This window comes from Triturus cristatus, chromosome 4_1 (assembly GCF_964204655.1).
Source record: "Triturus cristatus chromosome 4_1, aTriCri1.1, whole genome shotgun sequence".
Lineage (NCBI taxonomy): Eukaryota > Metazoa > Chordata > Amphibia > Caudata > Salamandridae > Triturus > Triturus cristatus.
In genome coordinates, this window is record NC_140585.1 from 571710521 (window position 1) to 571728546 (window position 18026).

General features: G+C 44.8%; 1 protein-coding gene across 5 annotated transcripts in view; it reads right to left on the reverse strand.

Moving 5' to 3' along the window:
* PCLO (piccolo presynaptic cytomatrix protein) overlaps positions 1-17722 on the reverse strand; it is a 1384288-nt gene extending 1366566 nt beyond the window's left edge. For all 5 annotated transcript variants that reach the window (XM_085652900.1, XM_085652897.1, XM_085652899.1 and 2 more), the window contains exon 1: positions 17472-17722. In XM_085652900.1, coding sequence (XP_085509026.1) covers positions 17472-17617 — 146 coding nt within the window. In that variant the 5' untranslated portion in view covers positions 17618-17722. The remainder of the gene's footprint in view (positions 1-17471) is intronic.
* Between the last annotated feature and the right edge of the window lie 304 nt (positions 17723-18026).

Consider the following 18026-nt stretch of genomic DNA (forward strand, 5'->3'; position numbering starts at 1 on the left):
AATCCAATTCAATCAGGCAACAGGCTCTAAATATGGGAAAATGTTCAAGTGTGCAGTTACTGACTAAACAAGATCTGCTGTAAGGGAAAAGGGAATGCCCTGGCTGCATAGCCAGGTCCTTTACCTTTGTGTCACAAAGTATCACTGGAACACCTTGCGGCTACACAGGCATTCATATCTGGAGAATAAATAGCTTATGTGAGGTCAGCATGCATACGGGTGGCCTCGCGTCAGAGAAACAGCCACCGCAGGTCGCATTCAAGCCTCAGTGCATCACAGCTGTGGATTCCAGATGACGTAGCAACTGAGTGCTGCAATATCATTACGGGAATGCAATATATGAAATTTAAAAATGGGGCCGCAACCTCGTGCTTTTTACAGACTTTAAGTTAACTGTGGGTTAAACAGAATTCTCTTTTATTTAAGTACAGGGGAATTATTGCAACACAGGTTGGATGTTACGAATCATTCCAGCCTTAGTGCATCACGTCCATGGACTCCAGCGTCCACAGACACTGGATGCTGAAATGCCACAACCGGGATGTTACTCATGTTATTTAAAAACAGGGCTGCAACATTAGGAAATCAATACAGACATTCAGTAATCTGTGGTATTAACATAATGCACTTCTATTTCTGTTACAGTGAATTGTGGCAACTTGAATGATATAAATCATGATTAGAGAAAGACAATTGATGATGTAGGTGGCCACTTTTTGCATTCAAACAGTATTCATGGTTAAATCACAAAAGATGTTTCACAAAAATTATTTAACAATATTTTCTGTATAACACTCAATATCGTCAAAGGGGATCATCGTCCATAGTCGCACATACAATTTGGCCCAATAAAACATTGAATTCAATAAAATACAGAAATGTCATACAAGTTGTACATTATTTCCTGATGTGCAATACATTCATTTTCCAAGTCAATGTCTCATCCTAAATAGGAGGAAAATTCAAGTTACCATTCACTAAAAAGGGTCATTGAAGGTAGTCAAAATAGGATCATGAGCAATTCCAGCATTTTCATAGTCACATAAAATATCTAGGACAGGTTGTAACACGAGTTGGGTGACATACTAGTGAATTCAAGGGCTAAGCAGGGTCCTAGGGAAACCATAACCAATACTGGTGATGGGGTTAATACTGAGAGGGTTACAGTAATATCAACCATTACTCAAAGAGACACCTGTTGTGAGATTTCCTAATACCCGTTAAGCCCATGGACGACCGTATCCAAGAAGTGACTTATTTAAATTTGCAAAAATTTAAGACATCAATCCTATATTATCCCTTGGGTGTATGCTGATTGTTGGACTCGGCCCTTCTGGCAGGTTCACCCCTGAAACTTTTTGCTTTTTATTGTGACCTGGTGTTAGTGATTTTTGGCTTCTGCGCACTTTACCACTGTGTCCCAGGGTAAAGTGCGTGCGTGTAGTGAGGTTGGCCTGCCCTCCCTTAGGAATGCATGGGGGAATGTATGTGTCCCTGGTAGTTCCTGATGTGTGGGGAGTGCAGGTGCGAGTTTGGTATGTGCGGACTCGTGTGATGAAATGCTGCGCGATGATGTGTGCGGCGTCAATGTACCTAGTGTGGAAGTGCCACTTCTAGAAGTTGGCATTTCTGTGTGCAGTGTGAGATGAGTGCCTTGTCTGGCGATTGGCTGGCTGAGGTCATGATATGGGCTAGGGAATACCCAGAGTCAGGACGAGTCACCCAGTGGTGAATGGGGAGATCAACAGCCAGATGGGTGGGAGGAGTACACCTGGGACCTGAATAGGGCTGGGCTTTCCCCACACAATGCTGGCTCCGCCCCCTGTGGTGCGACTGATGACCCTGGCCTGAATGGGGAGAGGGGCTGAGCAAAACAAGGTGCTCAGGAACCAGTTGTAACTGGTTCGCCCCTTCCCTGCACCTTGAGTCAAAGGAAACCTGTGTATAAGAAGGGGCTGTGACCCCATGTAAAATGTTCTCTGCTGATCCTAACTGGGGGGGCCTGCTGCTGCTGCTGGGCGCCAGGAGAGACCGCCACTGGGGACTGCCTCCCTGCCTGGAGGGCCCTGTGAGCTGGCCCCTGGTCCCAGCCCTTGCCCCCCTGCCTCCTTAAAGACTTTATTCCTGGAAGAACTTTGCTCCTGAACCTTTAACTGTTAGCCCTGGGAGCACTTCTAAGGAGAGGGCTGGTGACTGTGCCCTAGCGCTTAGAGAACGCTCCTATGTTGCCTCTGCAGCGCTGAGCTGCTCATCCTAAACGAGGGAACCCCGACGTAGGGATTCCCCCGCTTTTTGCCGTGTTTATTAGCGGGTGCCTACCCCGCATTGTGGCACTCGTTGGCGGGTGCCCACCCCGCTTATTTCCTCATCTTTTAACTTTATTTTACCAAGGCGGGAGCCCACCCCGCGCTTCGGTGAAAGGAGCAGGAAGACCATCACTGCCGCAGGCCCGGAATCTCCGCAACGTCATCTCTCCGCCGCGCTGGGATTGGCCCAGTGGGAGAGAGTGTGTCCACGTGTCCAGAGGCTCGTCCGAGGAAGCCACACTGAGTGGAGGAGGCGCGGGCCATCTCCTCACTCTGCCCCGAAGCCGCGCTTGGATTGGAGGAAGCGGACGGGAGCCTACCCCGCGCTTCCCCGAGGAAAGAAGAGAGCGAGTCCGCGAGGCAGAAGCGTCGCTGCTGCCCGGCCGAAGTGCTGCCGGCCACGAAGAAGTGTGAGGACGTAGCCACGGAGAGCCGGTAAGTGTGGGTGTCCCCACCGGTCTCTTCTCGGCCCCGCACAGTGCTGTGCTTTGTTTAGAGCCCTGACAGGCTCCAACGGAGGGGGCGTCCTTTGTTTAGAGCCCCGAGTGAGGCTCCAACCTACGGGGACATTTCTGTTGGTGACACGAGCGGCCCCGGAAGGCAGCGAGCCGTTCCAACGACGGGGGCACATTGTTTAAGAGCCATGAGGCTCCAACGGGGCATATTTGTTTAAGAGCCTAGAAGGCTCCAACACCGCATTGTTTGTTTAGAGCCCACAAGGCTCCAACGTTGTCCCATGGCATATTTGTGTTCTAGAGCCCACGAGGCTCCCACGTTGTTTTGGGGCATTCAAGAGCCCAAAGAGGGCTCACAAGGCACAGTGGTGCCCAGGCTCATTTCCCCAGCTGCCCAGCACTTAGTGGGCAGCTGCAACGTTTAGGTTGTGGCCTTTGCGCTTTGGCTTGTGCAGCCTGCGCAGCTAGCCCTGACTTTGGACAAAGGGCGTTTGAGCCCCGGAGAGGCCAGGTTGGCCTGGGGACAGTTTTCTTGTGTTGTGCCCTCACCTAGGGTACATAATCCTTGTTACCTGTGTACTTTTGCGCCTGTGCATTGCCTATATGCTATTTTCATTCCTAATGTGATTTATGCAATGCTTTGTGTATCCCTCTAGGTGTATTTTCATACCTAGGAGGTTGTGTTACCTAGTATAGTGATACTAGGGAGTTCATGGTTCCCTGTGTACTATTTTCCTAAGGTAGTTAGGGTTACGTAGGTGGTACTTACCTGTTACCAGTGGTTACTGGTTGTGCGCTACAGTATTAATTTGTTCTACCTTTCTACATTTACATTTGGTGATTTGTGATAATTCTGACAGTGGTCCATGTGGCCCTGTCTTGTGTAAATAGTCCCCTGTAAATTCTGCCCAGTGCCAGTTGGCACAGTGTAAATTGTGTGAATATTATCTAATGTGTTTTGGTATAATACAAAGGCTATTTTTATATAATACCTTGTGTGGAGTTTCTTTTGTGGTGGGCCTTGGGTGTTGTGGCTGGGTGCGCGCGCAAACGCTTTACACATTGCCTCCGGGATAAGCCTGACTGCTCGTGCCAAGCTACCAAGGGGGTGAGCAGGGGTTATCTTTGGCGTGTAACTTCCTTGCCCTGACTAGAGTGGTGGTTTCTGCCATGCTTTGGCGGAAGCCCTAGCCAACCAGAAATCCCATTTCTAACACTGATCTTCTCAACTGCCAGCCATCTCAGACTCTCTACTGGGTGGTTGAAGGTATCAAAATAATCAACCAGCCAATGGTGGACCCTGTACCTTGTACCTAATTCTGCTACAATGTTGTAGCATGCACACTTTCACTTTTTGGTGAGTCTGGCCAACATTGGGGCAACTAATCACGTAAACCACATCTGTACTATTACAGTTATTATGTCCCTTCAGTGTGAAGGTGTGTTCATTGTGGCTGAATGTCTTTGTTCCTACAGTCATATTGCATGCCTTGCAACTCCCACATCTAAGTGGCCTGTAACCGGAGGCAAGTTCCACAGTGTGAGTACAGAGGGTTTGGGGGGGAACATCCTAAATATGAACTCACTACATTATCTTTTATACTTATGCTGCTCCTGAATACATGCATGGGTGGGTATGTGGTGTCAATCTCATCTATCACTAAAGCCCAGTGTTTATTTATGACGTGTATTTCATTGCTGTGGGTGCAGTATGTAGTTACGCAGATCATCCTGTCCTGTGCGCTCTCAACCCACTGTTTGGGATCAAGTAAAACTTCCCTCAGGCAGATCCAAGCCCTCTGACATGCCTTCTTTAGTAGGCTCTTTGGGTAACCACTTTCTGCCAACCACATAAGTACTTCCTCCGATTCCCTGAAGTAGAGTCAACAAGTGAGAAAGCAGCCGGGTTGTAGAAAACTGCACTACCTAGATTTATGGATATCGCCCTCCTCAAATGGTCAGCTGCAACTCGACCACAAATAGAAACATGCACAGAAGGGAGATGAGAGGCAATAAGAATTGATAGCAAGTAAAAAAGATGTAATGCATACAGGTTTAAAAACAATCAATAGTTGTTGTTGAAGTCTTTGTGTGTCTTTATTTCAAGTGCGCTTCGTTTGCATCTTTAGAAACAGTCAACGCATTTCGCCAAAACATGGGGTTCTTCAGGGCTGTAATGGCATATAATGTACAGGTATTTTAGACATCTGTAGGACAAAGACAACAGTGTTCAGTGTACGATAGGAGAGAGAGAGTGAGAGGGAAAGCAAAAGGCAAAAGAGGGAAGAGGGTGAAGGATTGGACAGTCATAGTCCTATAGAAGAGGAACCGCAAAGGAAAATCCCATTAAGTGAGTATGTGGTGGACGAGAGAAAGGCACAAAGGGCAGTGAGAGTGAGGCAGGTGGAAGGGAGAAGAAAGTATCTGAGCCAAAGGTTTTGAAAGGCCATGGTTAGAACCCATGGTTTCCTCAACACCCAGGTGCCAGTGTGTGATGTGATAAACAAAAGTCATCGGCCAGCTTACCAAGAAGTACTATTGAATGCATCCTGTCAAAGTGATAAGCATCAATATAGCGTGGTCAGCGTGGTGCGTCCGTTTAAGGACGTAAGTTAGAGAATGAAGAGGCCTATTTTGGAGAAAAGAATAATGTAAGTATATAAGGTGGATACCACTGGTATAGAAGTAGTAGATCAAAGGTAAAGTATGTAAATGAATGTACCTCAGGCCCAAGAGACCGTCTGTGTGTCCTTGGTTAAAAAATACAGAGAGTGGACTCAACCGGCCAATGTATCTTCAAAATTAATTAGATGATCTATGGGAACGGTAAAAATAATGGTCAATCTAGGGCGGAATGGGCAAACCTCACAGATAGCAGTGAAAACTACTAAGGTTGTGCATTTGGTCGCCAATTTATAGCCAAGGGAAACCGTGCTAGACTGACTAGTCGCTAAGCAATAATGATAACCGCGCATGTAAAAAAGGTCTAAGGCGTTATGGGCATGCTGAATGGCGGTTGTGCTAAACCGAGCCACAGCCCGATATTGAAATGGTCAAGCCAGTAAGTAGTTCTAGTGGTCTAATACGTGAGTTAACGCTAGGCCTAGAAAAGCTGCACCGCAATATGCTCGTGTAAAAGAGAATTAAGCAGGAAAACTCCAGGGTTTAGACATAATCGTAAGGGGTTCTAACTAGAGCAGACTCAAAAACAAGGAATCTTAAGCGGTGACCAGATCGGAGTGCCCCCCTAGTATAGGGCGAGCACCCAAACTCCCCATGAGCGGGAGAGTAAATTTGCTGTGGATACGAGCAGCTCAAAAACAAGCATTTCATTGGAGCGCCACACCACATCATGAGGAACAGGTGTAGAAATGTCTGTGTGGTGATATATATAGCCCTAGAGCATGTAGATCCAAATACATAAGGGAGACTTGTATAGTGGCAAACACGATCCTAAAAAAGGGTAACCATTTACAAGAAATAGTGCATTTCCTTGTCAGTATTAAGACCTAGTGTTTAGGAGCGTAGCGTGCATATCCATCTGGCTTCCAGCAGTCTAAGTGCCAGTTCACTTTCTCCCCCTCTTTAGTTACTTAAAGCAACATCTATGCAATGGAAGCGGAACTTTGTTTTATCTACTCCACTGCATTCGTGAGAGACTAGCGCGTATGCTGTGTCTCCATTGAGTACCGCCCTGCGATGTTCCTCAATGTGTGTTTTGAGCTGCCTTGTGTTGCTGCCCACATAGATCTTGTCACACCCACAGATAAGTATATAGATCACAAAGCTGGTGAGACAGTTGATAAACAGCCATATCTTGTGCTGCGTACCTGCATTATAGAAGGTCGCAGTTTTATTGCAGCCTAAGTTGCAGATGTTGCAATTGCCACAGGTGTAAAATCCTAAGGGTTTGTGAAGCCAACTTTGTTGTTGTGGTGTCTTGCAAATGGTGTAACTTGGACACAAAGTGTCCCCAATTGTTCTGCTTCTCTTGAATGACATAGATGGTCCCTGAGAGATGATATTGTTGACTCCGGGTACCCCTTTGGAGCAGTGCCCAGTGTTTGCCAAGTATTCTAAAGACCTCATGTTTGAGTGCAGAATTATTAATAATAAATGAGAGTCTTTGTTTGCCCATGTCAATGTCCTTGGTCTTGCTAACAAGTGTGTCTTTCCTCTTTATGGCCCTTGCCCTATTTTCTGCCACTTTCAGTACACACTGTTCATAGCCTCTTGTATTCAGTCTGCCTGTTGCTAGCTTGGCTTGTGTATCAAAGTTGGCCTCCTTGCTTCAATTTCTGCGGATACGCAGCAGCTCTCCATAATGGATAGCCTTTTTGGTTGAGGGTGGATGTGAGCTGGTGTAATACAATATGCTGTTCACTGCAGTTTCCTTCCTGTGTAGTGTGCTTTGTATTGTATTGTTCTGCGCATACAGTTCAAGGTCCAGAACATTTTCCACAAGTCAGACAGCGCTTACTGTACCTATCGCTAAAATAAACATTTTCTTGTCTGTTGGGCGTCTCCACCATAATTTTACTCTCGCGCTCATGGGGAGTTCGGGTGCTCGCCCTTTACTAGGGAGCCACTCCGACCTGGTTACACCTTAAGATTCCTTCTTTCTGAGTTGCGCGTATCCACTGCAAATTTACTCTCCCGCTCATGGGGAGTTTGAGTGCTCGCCCTTGACTAGGGGGCCACTCTGATCTGGTCACCGCTTAAGATTCCTTGTTTTTTAATCCTCTCTAGTTAGATCCCCTTACAATTATGTCTAAACACTGGAGTTCACCTGCTTAATTCTCTTTTACACAAGAATATTATGGTGCAGCTTTTCTAGGCCTAGCGTTTACTCATGTATTAGACCAATGGAACTACATACTGGCTTGACCATTTGAATTTAGGGCTGCGGCTCGGTTTAGCGCAACCGCCTTTCAGCATACCCATGACGCCTTAGACCTTTTTTACATGCGTGATTATCGTAATTGCTTAGCGGCTATTCAGTCTAGCCCGGTTTCCCTTGGCTATACATTTGCGATCAAATGCGCAATCTTAGTAGTTTTCACTGCTATCTGTGAGGTTTGCCCATTTCGCCCTAGATTGACCATTATTTTTACTGTTCCTATGGATCATCTTAGTAATTTTGAAGATAAATTGGCCGATTGACTCCACTCTCTGGCCTGTATTTTCTAACCAAAGTCACACAGGGCCTGAGGTACATTCATTTACATACTTTACCTTTGATTTACTACTTCTATACCAGTGGTATCCACCTTCTATACTTACATTATTCTTTTCTCCAAAATATGCCTCTTCATTCTCTAACATACGTCCTTAAATGGATGCACCACACTGACCACGCTATATCGATGCTTATCACTTTGACAGGATACATTCAATAGTACTTCTTGGTAAGCTGGCCTACGACTTTTGATTATCGTGGCACACTGGCACCTGGGTGTTGATGAAACCATGGGTTCCAACCATGGCCTTTCAAAACCTTTGCCTCGGATACTTCCTTCTCCCTTCCACCTTCCTCACTCTAACTGCTCTTTGCGCCTTTCTCTCTTCCACCACGCACTCATTTAACGGGATTTTCCTTCGCGGTCCCTCTTTCATAGGACTATGACTGTCCAATCCTTGACCCTCTTTCCCCTTCTGCTTTCCCTCTCACTCTCTCTCTCCTATCGCATACTGAACACTGCTGTCTTTGTCGTACTGATGTCTAAAATACCTGTACATTGTATACCATTACAGCCCTGAAGAAGCCCATGTTTGGGCAAAACGTGTTGTCTGTTTCCAATGAAGCAAACTAAGCGCACTTGAAATAAAGACACAAAGACTTCAACAACGACTATTGATTGTTTTTCAACCTGTATGCATTACATCGTTTTACTTGCTATCAATTCATATTGCCTCTCATCTCCCTTCTGTGCATATTCCCTGAAGTAATCTGTTTTATATGAGCAATTCCTCCATAGTTGGAGAAACTGACCTTAGGGCAAGTTGTTCCTCAGGTTTCTAGGATGGTGACCTGAATATTGAAGAAGAGTGTTTCTTTCACCACTCTTTCTGAACAAATTGGTGTATAGCTGTCCATTATCAACATTAATTGTAATATCAAGGAAGCCAATGGTGGTTGAACTGTACTGGATATTAAATTTTATGTCCTGTGATCTCTGATTCAACCAATAGAGGAACTTGTGGAGATCAGTCTCATTGCCTGTACAATGTGGGAGCTGCGGGCATGCGATATGACTGTAGAAACCAAGACATTCTGCCACAATGAACACACCTTCATACTGAAAGGGCATACTAACTGTAGTAGTATGGATTTGGTTTATGTAGTCAGCCGCCGCTGTGGATTTTTTTTACATTGGTTAAACCCGCCAAAAAGTGAAAGTTCGAATACTACAAAGTTGTAGCAGAATTAGGTGATAGCTACAGGGGGCACAATAGGTTGAGCATTTTGATTCCTTTAACCACCCACTAGATAGTGTGAGATGGCTGGTAGATGAGAAGATCAGCATGAACCTAAGGGCTGGGAGTTTGATTGATGTCTTGAATTTGCACGAATGTAAATGGGTCAACCTCCTGGATATGGTAGTCCATGGGCTTAACGAGTATGAGTAAATCTCACGACAGGTGGCTCTTTTGAGTAATGGTTGATAGTACCATAATCCTCAAAGCCCACCACCAGTATCAGTTACGGTTTCCCTGGGACCTTGCATATACCTTGAATTACTTAGGAAGTTGCCCGTTCCGGGATTACTGGTTAACCAACGTGTGATGCAACCTGTCCCAGATATATTATGTGACCCTTTTTGTTGAATGGTGAATTGCATTTTTCTCCTATTTAGGATGAGAAACTGAGTAGGAAATTAATGTATCACACATCAGGAAATAATGTATAACCTGTTAGAAATTTCTGTATATCACTAAAGTCAATGTTTTATTGGGCCAAATTGTTTGTGTAATATATTGTCAATTATATAGAAATACCAGTGATAGATGTGCGACTATGGACGAGGACTCCCTTTGCCAATATTGAGTGTTATACAGTGCTAGACCTGGAATCCTCGGTGTGGTTTCCCCTCACTTTATGCCTCTACCTCCTGCATTTTTGATTGTGTGCTGGATTCCGTTTTTGCTGGCTTAGATGCTTTAGGCACTTTGTCACTGTTGATCAGTGTCAAAGTGCGGGTGCTCCATGAGACAATTGTAAGTATGTTTGGTTATCCATGACTGCCATATTTGATTTACTGGTAAGACCCTAGTAAAGTGCACTAAGTGTGCCAGGGTCTGTAAATCAAATGCTACTAGTGGACTTGCAGCACTGGTTGTGCCAACCACATGAGTAGCCCTGTGAATGTGTCTCAGACCTGCCACTGCAGTGTGTGCGTGTGTAATTTTAAACTGCCTTGTCAACTTGGCAAGTGAACCCACTTGCCAGGCCCTATCCTTTCCTTTCATTACATGTAAGGCACCCCTAAGGTAGTCCAGGGTACCCCCATGGGTAGGGTGCAGTGTATGTGAAAGGAAGACATGTACTGGTGTGTTTTGCATGTCCTGATAGTGAAATACTGTGTATTTTGTTTTTCCCTGTTGAAATGCTGTCTGCCCCATAGGTTAACATGGGAACTGCCTTGTAACATCTTACAAGTGTAACTTTCCATTGGGACTAGATAGGAAAATTGAGTTTAGGCTCTCTGAACACAGAATTTAATAACACACCTTTAAGTAAGGGTGCTTTTTAAATTTTGTATATGAAAATGCCCCTTTTAGGAAGTGAGTATTTTCTTGTGTAAACGTCATGTGTGCCTCTTACAGTTTGTGGATTCACCTTGTGCTTTTGGAGTGACAGGAGCTGGGGATGTGCATTCACTTCAGGCATTCACAAAGAGGGTTGAGGTGTGTTTGCTGCCTTGCCTGGGTGACTCATAGCCAGCTGAATAGACCTTGTCTACATTTAGAGTGGGGGGAGGAGTTTGCGTAGCACCTAAATATGCTGTGTTTCCTTTGCACAATGCTGTCTCCACCTCCTGTGGACAAGCTGGACCAGGGAGGTCAGAACTGGTTTGGACAGAGCTCAGAGACCCTTGCCTCAAAGAGAACCTGGGGAATAGGTAATCGACCTATAACCCCAGAACTTTAGATCCCTTCTGGAAACAAGAGGACCCTGCCAAGAAGAAGAGCGGAAGAACTGTGTGAGGAGTGCTGTTTTTTCTGTGTAAGGAGTGGGTTGGCCTGCAGATGCTGCTTCTATCTATGGGCAGAGGAGAGGGGCTGACTCGTTTTGCCTTCTGAAGTATCCTACTTGTGAAGAATATCCAAGGGCTTGAGTGTCCTTGCCTCCTGTTTGTGGAAGACTCAGGACATCAAAATCTTCCTTGTGCTTTACCCGCAAAACTTTTTGATCAAGTTGCTGGGTCTGCCTTCCCCATCCGCTGTGTGCAAGCCTGAGGTACTGCATCTCAGTGCTGTGTTGTGTTGTAAGGCCCAAGGGTTGTGGAAGATCTCTGATCGAGAGCATGGCAGATCGTCAGCTGAGCCCATCATGAAGGAGTCTCCTGCATTGCCTGGCAACCCTCACTGGAGCCAGGAGTCTCCCTCATTGCCCGGCAACAATTCAGGAATCGCAACCTCTCTCTGCCGTCCCGGGCCCAGAGCAAACAACCACGCCTTGCTGTGGGGTACTCCTCTGCCCCATCTGCAGCCCTGCAGTCCAAGAAGCCACATAGATTCTGCAGCACCCGAGAAGGGGAACTGATGTCAGTAGCAGCCATGGCCAGTGCAAAAACCAGCACCTGTGTGCCCAGTGTTCCAGCACCACTGAGTGAAGACCCAGGTGCAAGGGCGGGTGGAGTTTCTTCCCGTGTGAAGGAAGCAGGAGCCTCACCTCTGCTCACCTTGTCAAGCCAGCCGCACCAGACTGACATGTCCCAGCGCTCTATCACTCTGATGGAAAAGATAATCCTTGCACCTCCTGCCTCTTTGCCAGACGGGTACCCTCTTGCATAATTTGTTGTTCGTGCTGTGAACAGCAAGGGGTTGGCGTGAGTCCCCACCCTTCTTATGGCATACCTATGGTGGCCTCGGTTCTCTTGGCCTCAGGTAGTCAGGTGGGAAGAAAAGTCTTGACTGAGGCTTTGCTTTGCCTTTCTCCACATACTACTGTATTCACTGTTGTATGCGAGCAGGTGGCCCAATAGCCTACAAGTCTGAGAAAAGTGAGTACCAATTACCATATACTGCGTAACAGGTGCACAGGAATGCTGTGCCCTAGGTTTTATTTGGGGGTTATGGTAATGTGAATGTGGTGATTTTTGTGTTATTCTCTACTGCATTTCATGCCCGAGTATTGGGATGAATGTTGTTTTAATCCTTGCGAAGACAGGATAGCAAGTATCATTTTCATTATATCTGTAATGTAGAGTGGTGTTGTTTAGGGCATGCGAAACCTATAAGTATTTACTGTAATGCTCTAACTGTGATGATTATGACAATTGCCTAGTTGGCAAAGTGATTTGTGATTTATGTGATGGTGGTCTATGTGTTTATAGGCAATATAAGAGATATTTTTATGTAACATGGTGTGGAGTTTTTTTTGTGGTGTCGTTATTGTGTCACTGGTGTGTGTGTGTTGCGCAAACGCTTTACACATTGCTTCAGGGATAAGCCTGACTGCTCTGCCAAGCTGCAAAGGTGGTGAGCAGGGATTATCTTTGGCGTGTAAGTCCCTTACCCTGACTAGAGTAATGGGTACTGCCTGGCTTAGGTGCATACCCTCGCCAACCAAAAACCCCTTTCTAACATACAGAAAATATTGTTAAATAATTTTTATGGAATATTATTTGTGATTTAACCATGAATACTGTTTGTATGCAAAAGGTGGCCAACTACATCATCAATTGTCTTTCTCTATTCATGATGTACAGCACTCAAGTTGCCACAATTCACCATAATGGAAATAGAAGTGCATTCTGTTGATACCACAGTTTACTTAATATCTGTTAAAATTCCGGGGTTGCGACCCCGTTTTTAAATCACATACGTAGCATTCCCATAATTATGATGCAGCACTCAGTTACCACGTCAGCTGGAATCCCCGGGCATGATGCGCTGAGGGTGGAATGCAACCTGCGGTGGCTGTTTTCCTGATACGAGGCCAACGGCGTCCACACTGACCCCATGCAACCTATTTAATCTTCAGATCTGAATGCCCGCATAGCCATGAGATGTTTCAGTTATACTTTGTGACTCAAAGGTAAAGGACTGGGCTATGCTGCCAGGGATTCCCTTTTTTTTTTTTTTTACTTACAACAGTTTGGTTTAGTCAATAACTGCACACTTTAATTTTTCCAATATATATGGCCTGTTGCCCGATTGAATCAAATGGCTCCTTTTGATAAATAAATGAATACTGGAAGAAGCATCCTCCTTGGTAAGACGAGTAAACAAAATTGGGGTAAAGCTTAAAACAATGCTTATTAATATTTAGCAATTACCATCAGCTAACTAAGTTCTTGTGCATTTTTCACAGCGCAAACGACTATTGGACCTTTTCAAGGACTGAGGAACAAAATAATACCTGAACGACTGGAGCGTCAGTTTAACCTCCTCATGGGAATAATCGTGATTCCAGGTGAGCATGTTTACTAGGGAAGAGGCTATTTTCATGTTACAAACACCTTCAATATCTATTTTACTGATGTTCTGCCCAATCTTTAGGTTGCTCCCAACTGTCCTGATGAAGACCCACTATTATAGTTGTAACTGGTCTCCTATCTTGGATTGGAACATCTACAGCTCCATTTCTATAGCATGGACTGACTAAACTATCCAGGGAAGGCCTTACTGATTGAAACAGTATACCTGTACATTATTGATGTAATTTGATTTATTCAAAAAAGAAAGTATGTCAAACAGGCCAAAGATGCTACATAACTTATTTCAATTTGCTAAATATGTGCTGTATTCTTTCTGATTTCTTTTTCACCAATGCACAAACGCTTTTTTCAAGCACCTGTATTCTGCACAATAGAGCAACTACTATATTATATATATATATATATATATATATATATCCGCATCTGCATCTTAAAAAGATCTCGTAATAGGCTTCTGCGACAGATACAAAGAAATCCAGGTAATATGGCCCTACGATCTCATTTAAAAAGTGTTAACCATGACCCACAGAGGTTAATTTGGGAAGAAAACACTCAAGCAAAACAAGATCTTTGGGCTAAGGTGCTGTATACAAGTAAACAATCAAATTCAAGAGATTTTGGAAAATGATAAATGGCTTATCACGATCGGCGGAAACTGTAGTATCATCTACATTAAGTGAAGCAGATTGGATCGATTTTTTAACAACACACCTAAATACTAACTGGGAAATCCCACAAAAGGCCACAAGAGATAAAATGGCATCTAAACTAACAAAACATGTGGATTATGAAATTGACATAACAAAAAATCAAGTATACAAACTAATTCAAAAACATAAAGACGGTGCTCCAGGTCCCAACGGGATTCCTTTTGCATTATACAAAGAAAATCGTATAAATATCTGGGAGTACTATTCGATGATATTGGATCATTTCATCCATATAAGGCAGATCTACAACGGCAACCTAACACCTTACTGACAGCATTTATAACCTTGCAGAAGTTTCTAGGGGGACCGAGTTACCTTACACTTCTAAAAGTAATATGTGCAAAATTATTACAAACGCTAACGTATGGTAGCGGATCTTTATGTGGCAAAGATATTATACCCATTAATAATGCTGTGGAGAACATTTTTCAATCACTCTTTCACCTTCCACAGAATGCATCGCCCGCACAAATTAGATTAGAATTTGGACCAACAAATCAGCTAATTGCATGAAAAGGGCAATTTCTTAAAGTCTGGAAAATAATTTAAATGGACACTGTAAATCAAATGTCCAATTTGTTATGGCAGGAAATACAAATTAATCAGAAGTCTCAATTTTGGAAATACTTACACGTCACCTTAGATGATTCTTCGTAGCACAAGATCTGGGACATGCCAATGACTACAGATTCATTATTAAAAGTTATGAATAAAACTACAAAGCATCTATCGTTGTGTAAAGATAAAGTCTCATTTGTAAAAAGAACACATGCATGGTCACTAATGAACGGGTATACAAAAATGAAAGTTCAATTTAGAAACTCCCTAGTCCCTAAAGCAAAAAATCTTTTTTCTAAAAGCCTGTTTTGGCCTTCTCCTGGGTCTATGTCATGTAATGCCTTGGCTTCGAGCAATGGAACTGATACCTTGTTGCTTGTGTAAAACGGGAGAGAAAAACATTATTCATTTACTCTGTATTTGCCCAAATTTAAAGACGAAAGAAAAGTGGCATTTTAATTCCCATGGAATACGAGCCTGTAGACAAGCACTCATAAGATGTCTACAATCAGACGATAAAGCTCTGAATTCAGCTTTTGTAAAGTTTTTATTATTAATAAGAAAGAAATTAGACCCGCACGATTAATCTATGGGTTAACATAGGATGTATATATTAACTATATTTGTATAATGACGTCTGCGATATTAAGTGTTGAAATGTCTTCTGTATGGATGATTTTGGTAAACTTATTAATCGATGTTTACATTATCCTTCAGGCAGATTTTATTATATCATATTTATAGTATTGTGAATGATTGTTTTTATATATTGTAAGATTTTAAATAATCAAGTAATAAAAAACGAAATGAAAATGCTCCATTATGCAGAATACAAGTGCTTGAAAAAAAGTGTATACATTTATAAATGTATGCTATTTAACTTCAATACAATTTTGAATTAACATCAATTGATCTTTGTGTTGGTGTGTTGTAATGTTGGCATACTCTTCCCTTGACTCAGGAATGGTACTTTCCGCTCTCCCTTCGATTGGGGTTGTAGGACTACTGGTGTAGAGTCAGGATAGGCTAATTTATTCATATCTAGAGTTGGACCGACTCTTTTTTGTATCGCAATAAAAAAAATCGACATCCACCTTCGTGGGTGGAAAGTCGTGTGAGGGGTGGGGGCTAGCATAAACAAGCATATTACATGAAAGACGATTTACCTTGGCCAAAAAGCAATTATCGAAAATAAAAGGGAACTGAAACAATGTAAGTCCAACCGCTCACGTCTCCAGCGTAAGTGAATGATTCACCACATCACAGTGTTGAAAGTGCTTTGCCGTGTTATCTGAGCTCCAGCCACACAGAAGCGCCAATACTGCTGTAAACAGCGCCTCAGTCACATCTCAAACTCAGTGGCAGAGCAGTGAACACACAGGCCGGTTCTTCAAGACCCTGGACAGAAGAGCGAAACCCGTTAGTGCCTGACACGTCGTAAACGTGTGTTGCTCAAGAGCTGTATTATAGCTGAGTTAAGCTCCCCAACTCAAGCACGAGAGCGGCACAGTGCATACGCTTCAGCACCTTGGACAGAAGAGCTAAATTCAGCACTTAGAAAGTGGAATCCAAGTGCCCGGCGGCATGAATGATACATAGCGTAAGAGGATAAGTTGCTGATGACATAATTAACACCCTGCCTGTAAACAACCACGCTAAGATATAGTACCGGCAGTGTGCAAGCATAGATACAGTGGCTGACCGCTGACGGCACAAAAATAAAGGGAAATACTGTTCAGTACCAACAAGTGCCCCACCAAGCTATGTGCAAGTATTGAAGCAAATACCGACTGTTTATCTGAAAGAGCAGCAGACGGCTTCGGCAAGCTGTGTGTAAGAAGAGTTGAGATACATTGTTATCTGAGAAAATACAAATACAGTGCATAACTGTGTGCAACCTCGGGTACAGTGGCGCCACGGATACGAGCATAGAGAAGGCTCTCTGCCTATTTCTGTACACTACTGATGAACAGGTGTGCACTCGATTGAGGGTGTGGCTCCGAGGACAGCCTACATTATACGGCTCTGAATGTAAATACTATTCTCATCTCCGGTTGCTGTTTTCGATAATATTTATCCCCCAGTACAAGCACAGAAAAGTGAAGCGCACTCCCTACACCGTGCACGGTATATGATAAATATGTGATGAGCAGGCGGGGAGGTTCCCCCAAAGCAAGAAGGAAGGATGCGGCTTAAAGGGGAAGGTACCACCAGCCCCATCGTGTTTAGAAAGCAATCAGCCTGACCTAACAACACCCAGCGGGAGCTACAAGCGACCAAACCACACAGGTACACAACAAGAGCAAACGCATAACAGGAGCTCATGCGCGCACATACATACAACTCGTGCACACAGGCACACGCTAGTAGATATGCAGAAACATTCACTGACACTAGATATGCAGAAACATTCACTGACACTAGATGTACATTCCAGAGCCACACATATCGAGACACAAACAGAGAAAGCGCTGGACACACACACTACATACACGAACTGTCACAAAAACAGAAAAACGCAATCTTTCGTACGCAGGAACACACAGAAAAACACTACCGTCCAAACACCTGCACAAAACGGCGACATCCTGTGGGTCGAGAAGGCCTAAGCTATGTACAGCCTCAGGACCTCGATAAAGGGGGAGGGTGAAAGGGGATGGCATGGACAAGGCTCCAAATGGGAGAGATGCGCCTTAGGCAGCGAAGCAGCGCTATGACCGCCAGCCCCCTTCCCCTCTTCCTCCGTAATCCCTCGCTCGGTACACTCTCACTCACCTGCCCTCCGGCTGTGGTAGTTCCTGCGCCCTGGACATGACGGCGGCTATCTGCCTGCGCTCCTCTTCGCTGAGCTGGCTGAGGTCCGCCGGGCTGACCCCTCCGGGCAGCCCTTCGCCGCCCTCCAGGCTGGCCTCGTTGCCCATGGCGGCGGGTGGGGTGCGGGCTGTCAGAGCCCGGCCGCCTTCTCCGCCGCCGCCTCAGATCCTCCTGGTCTGCGATCCTTCAGCTCTGGCCCCAAAGCCGTGTACGGCGCCTGCGCACAACACAGCAGCTGATCGACCATGTCGTTCTACGTTTCCAACCTTTAAAGGGCCAGCGACGCCTCCGCCAGAGACAGCGTCAGTCACCGAGCATCCTTGCGAGCTGCCACCGTGACAGGACGAAAGGTACATGGGCAAGTACTCACGTGGTCGCTTTCAGCTCGAGCTCCTCGGCTGATGAACAGCTGAATGAAGTGCAGGGCTCTGTCTGCTCTGGGTATTCTACAGCATCATTCAGATGAGACTCGGCAAGAAGGACAGGCCACCTGATGAGAGTGTGATGTAGCGCTTT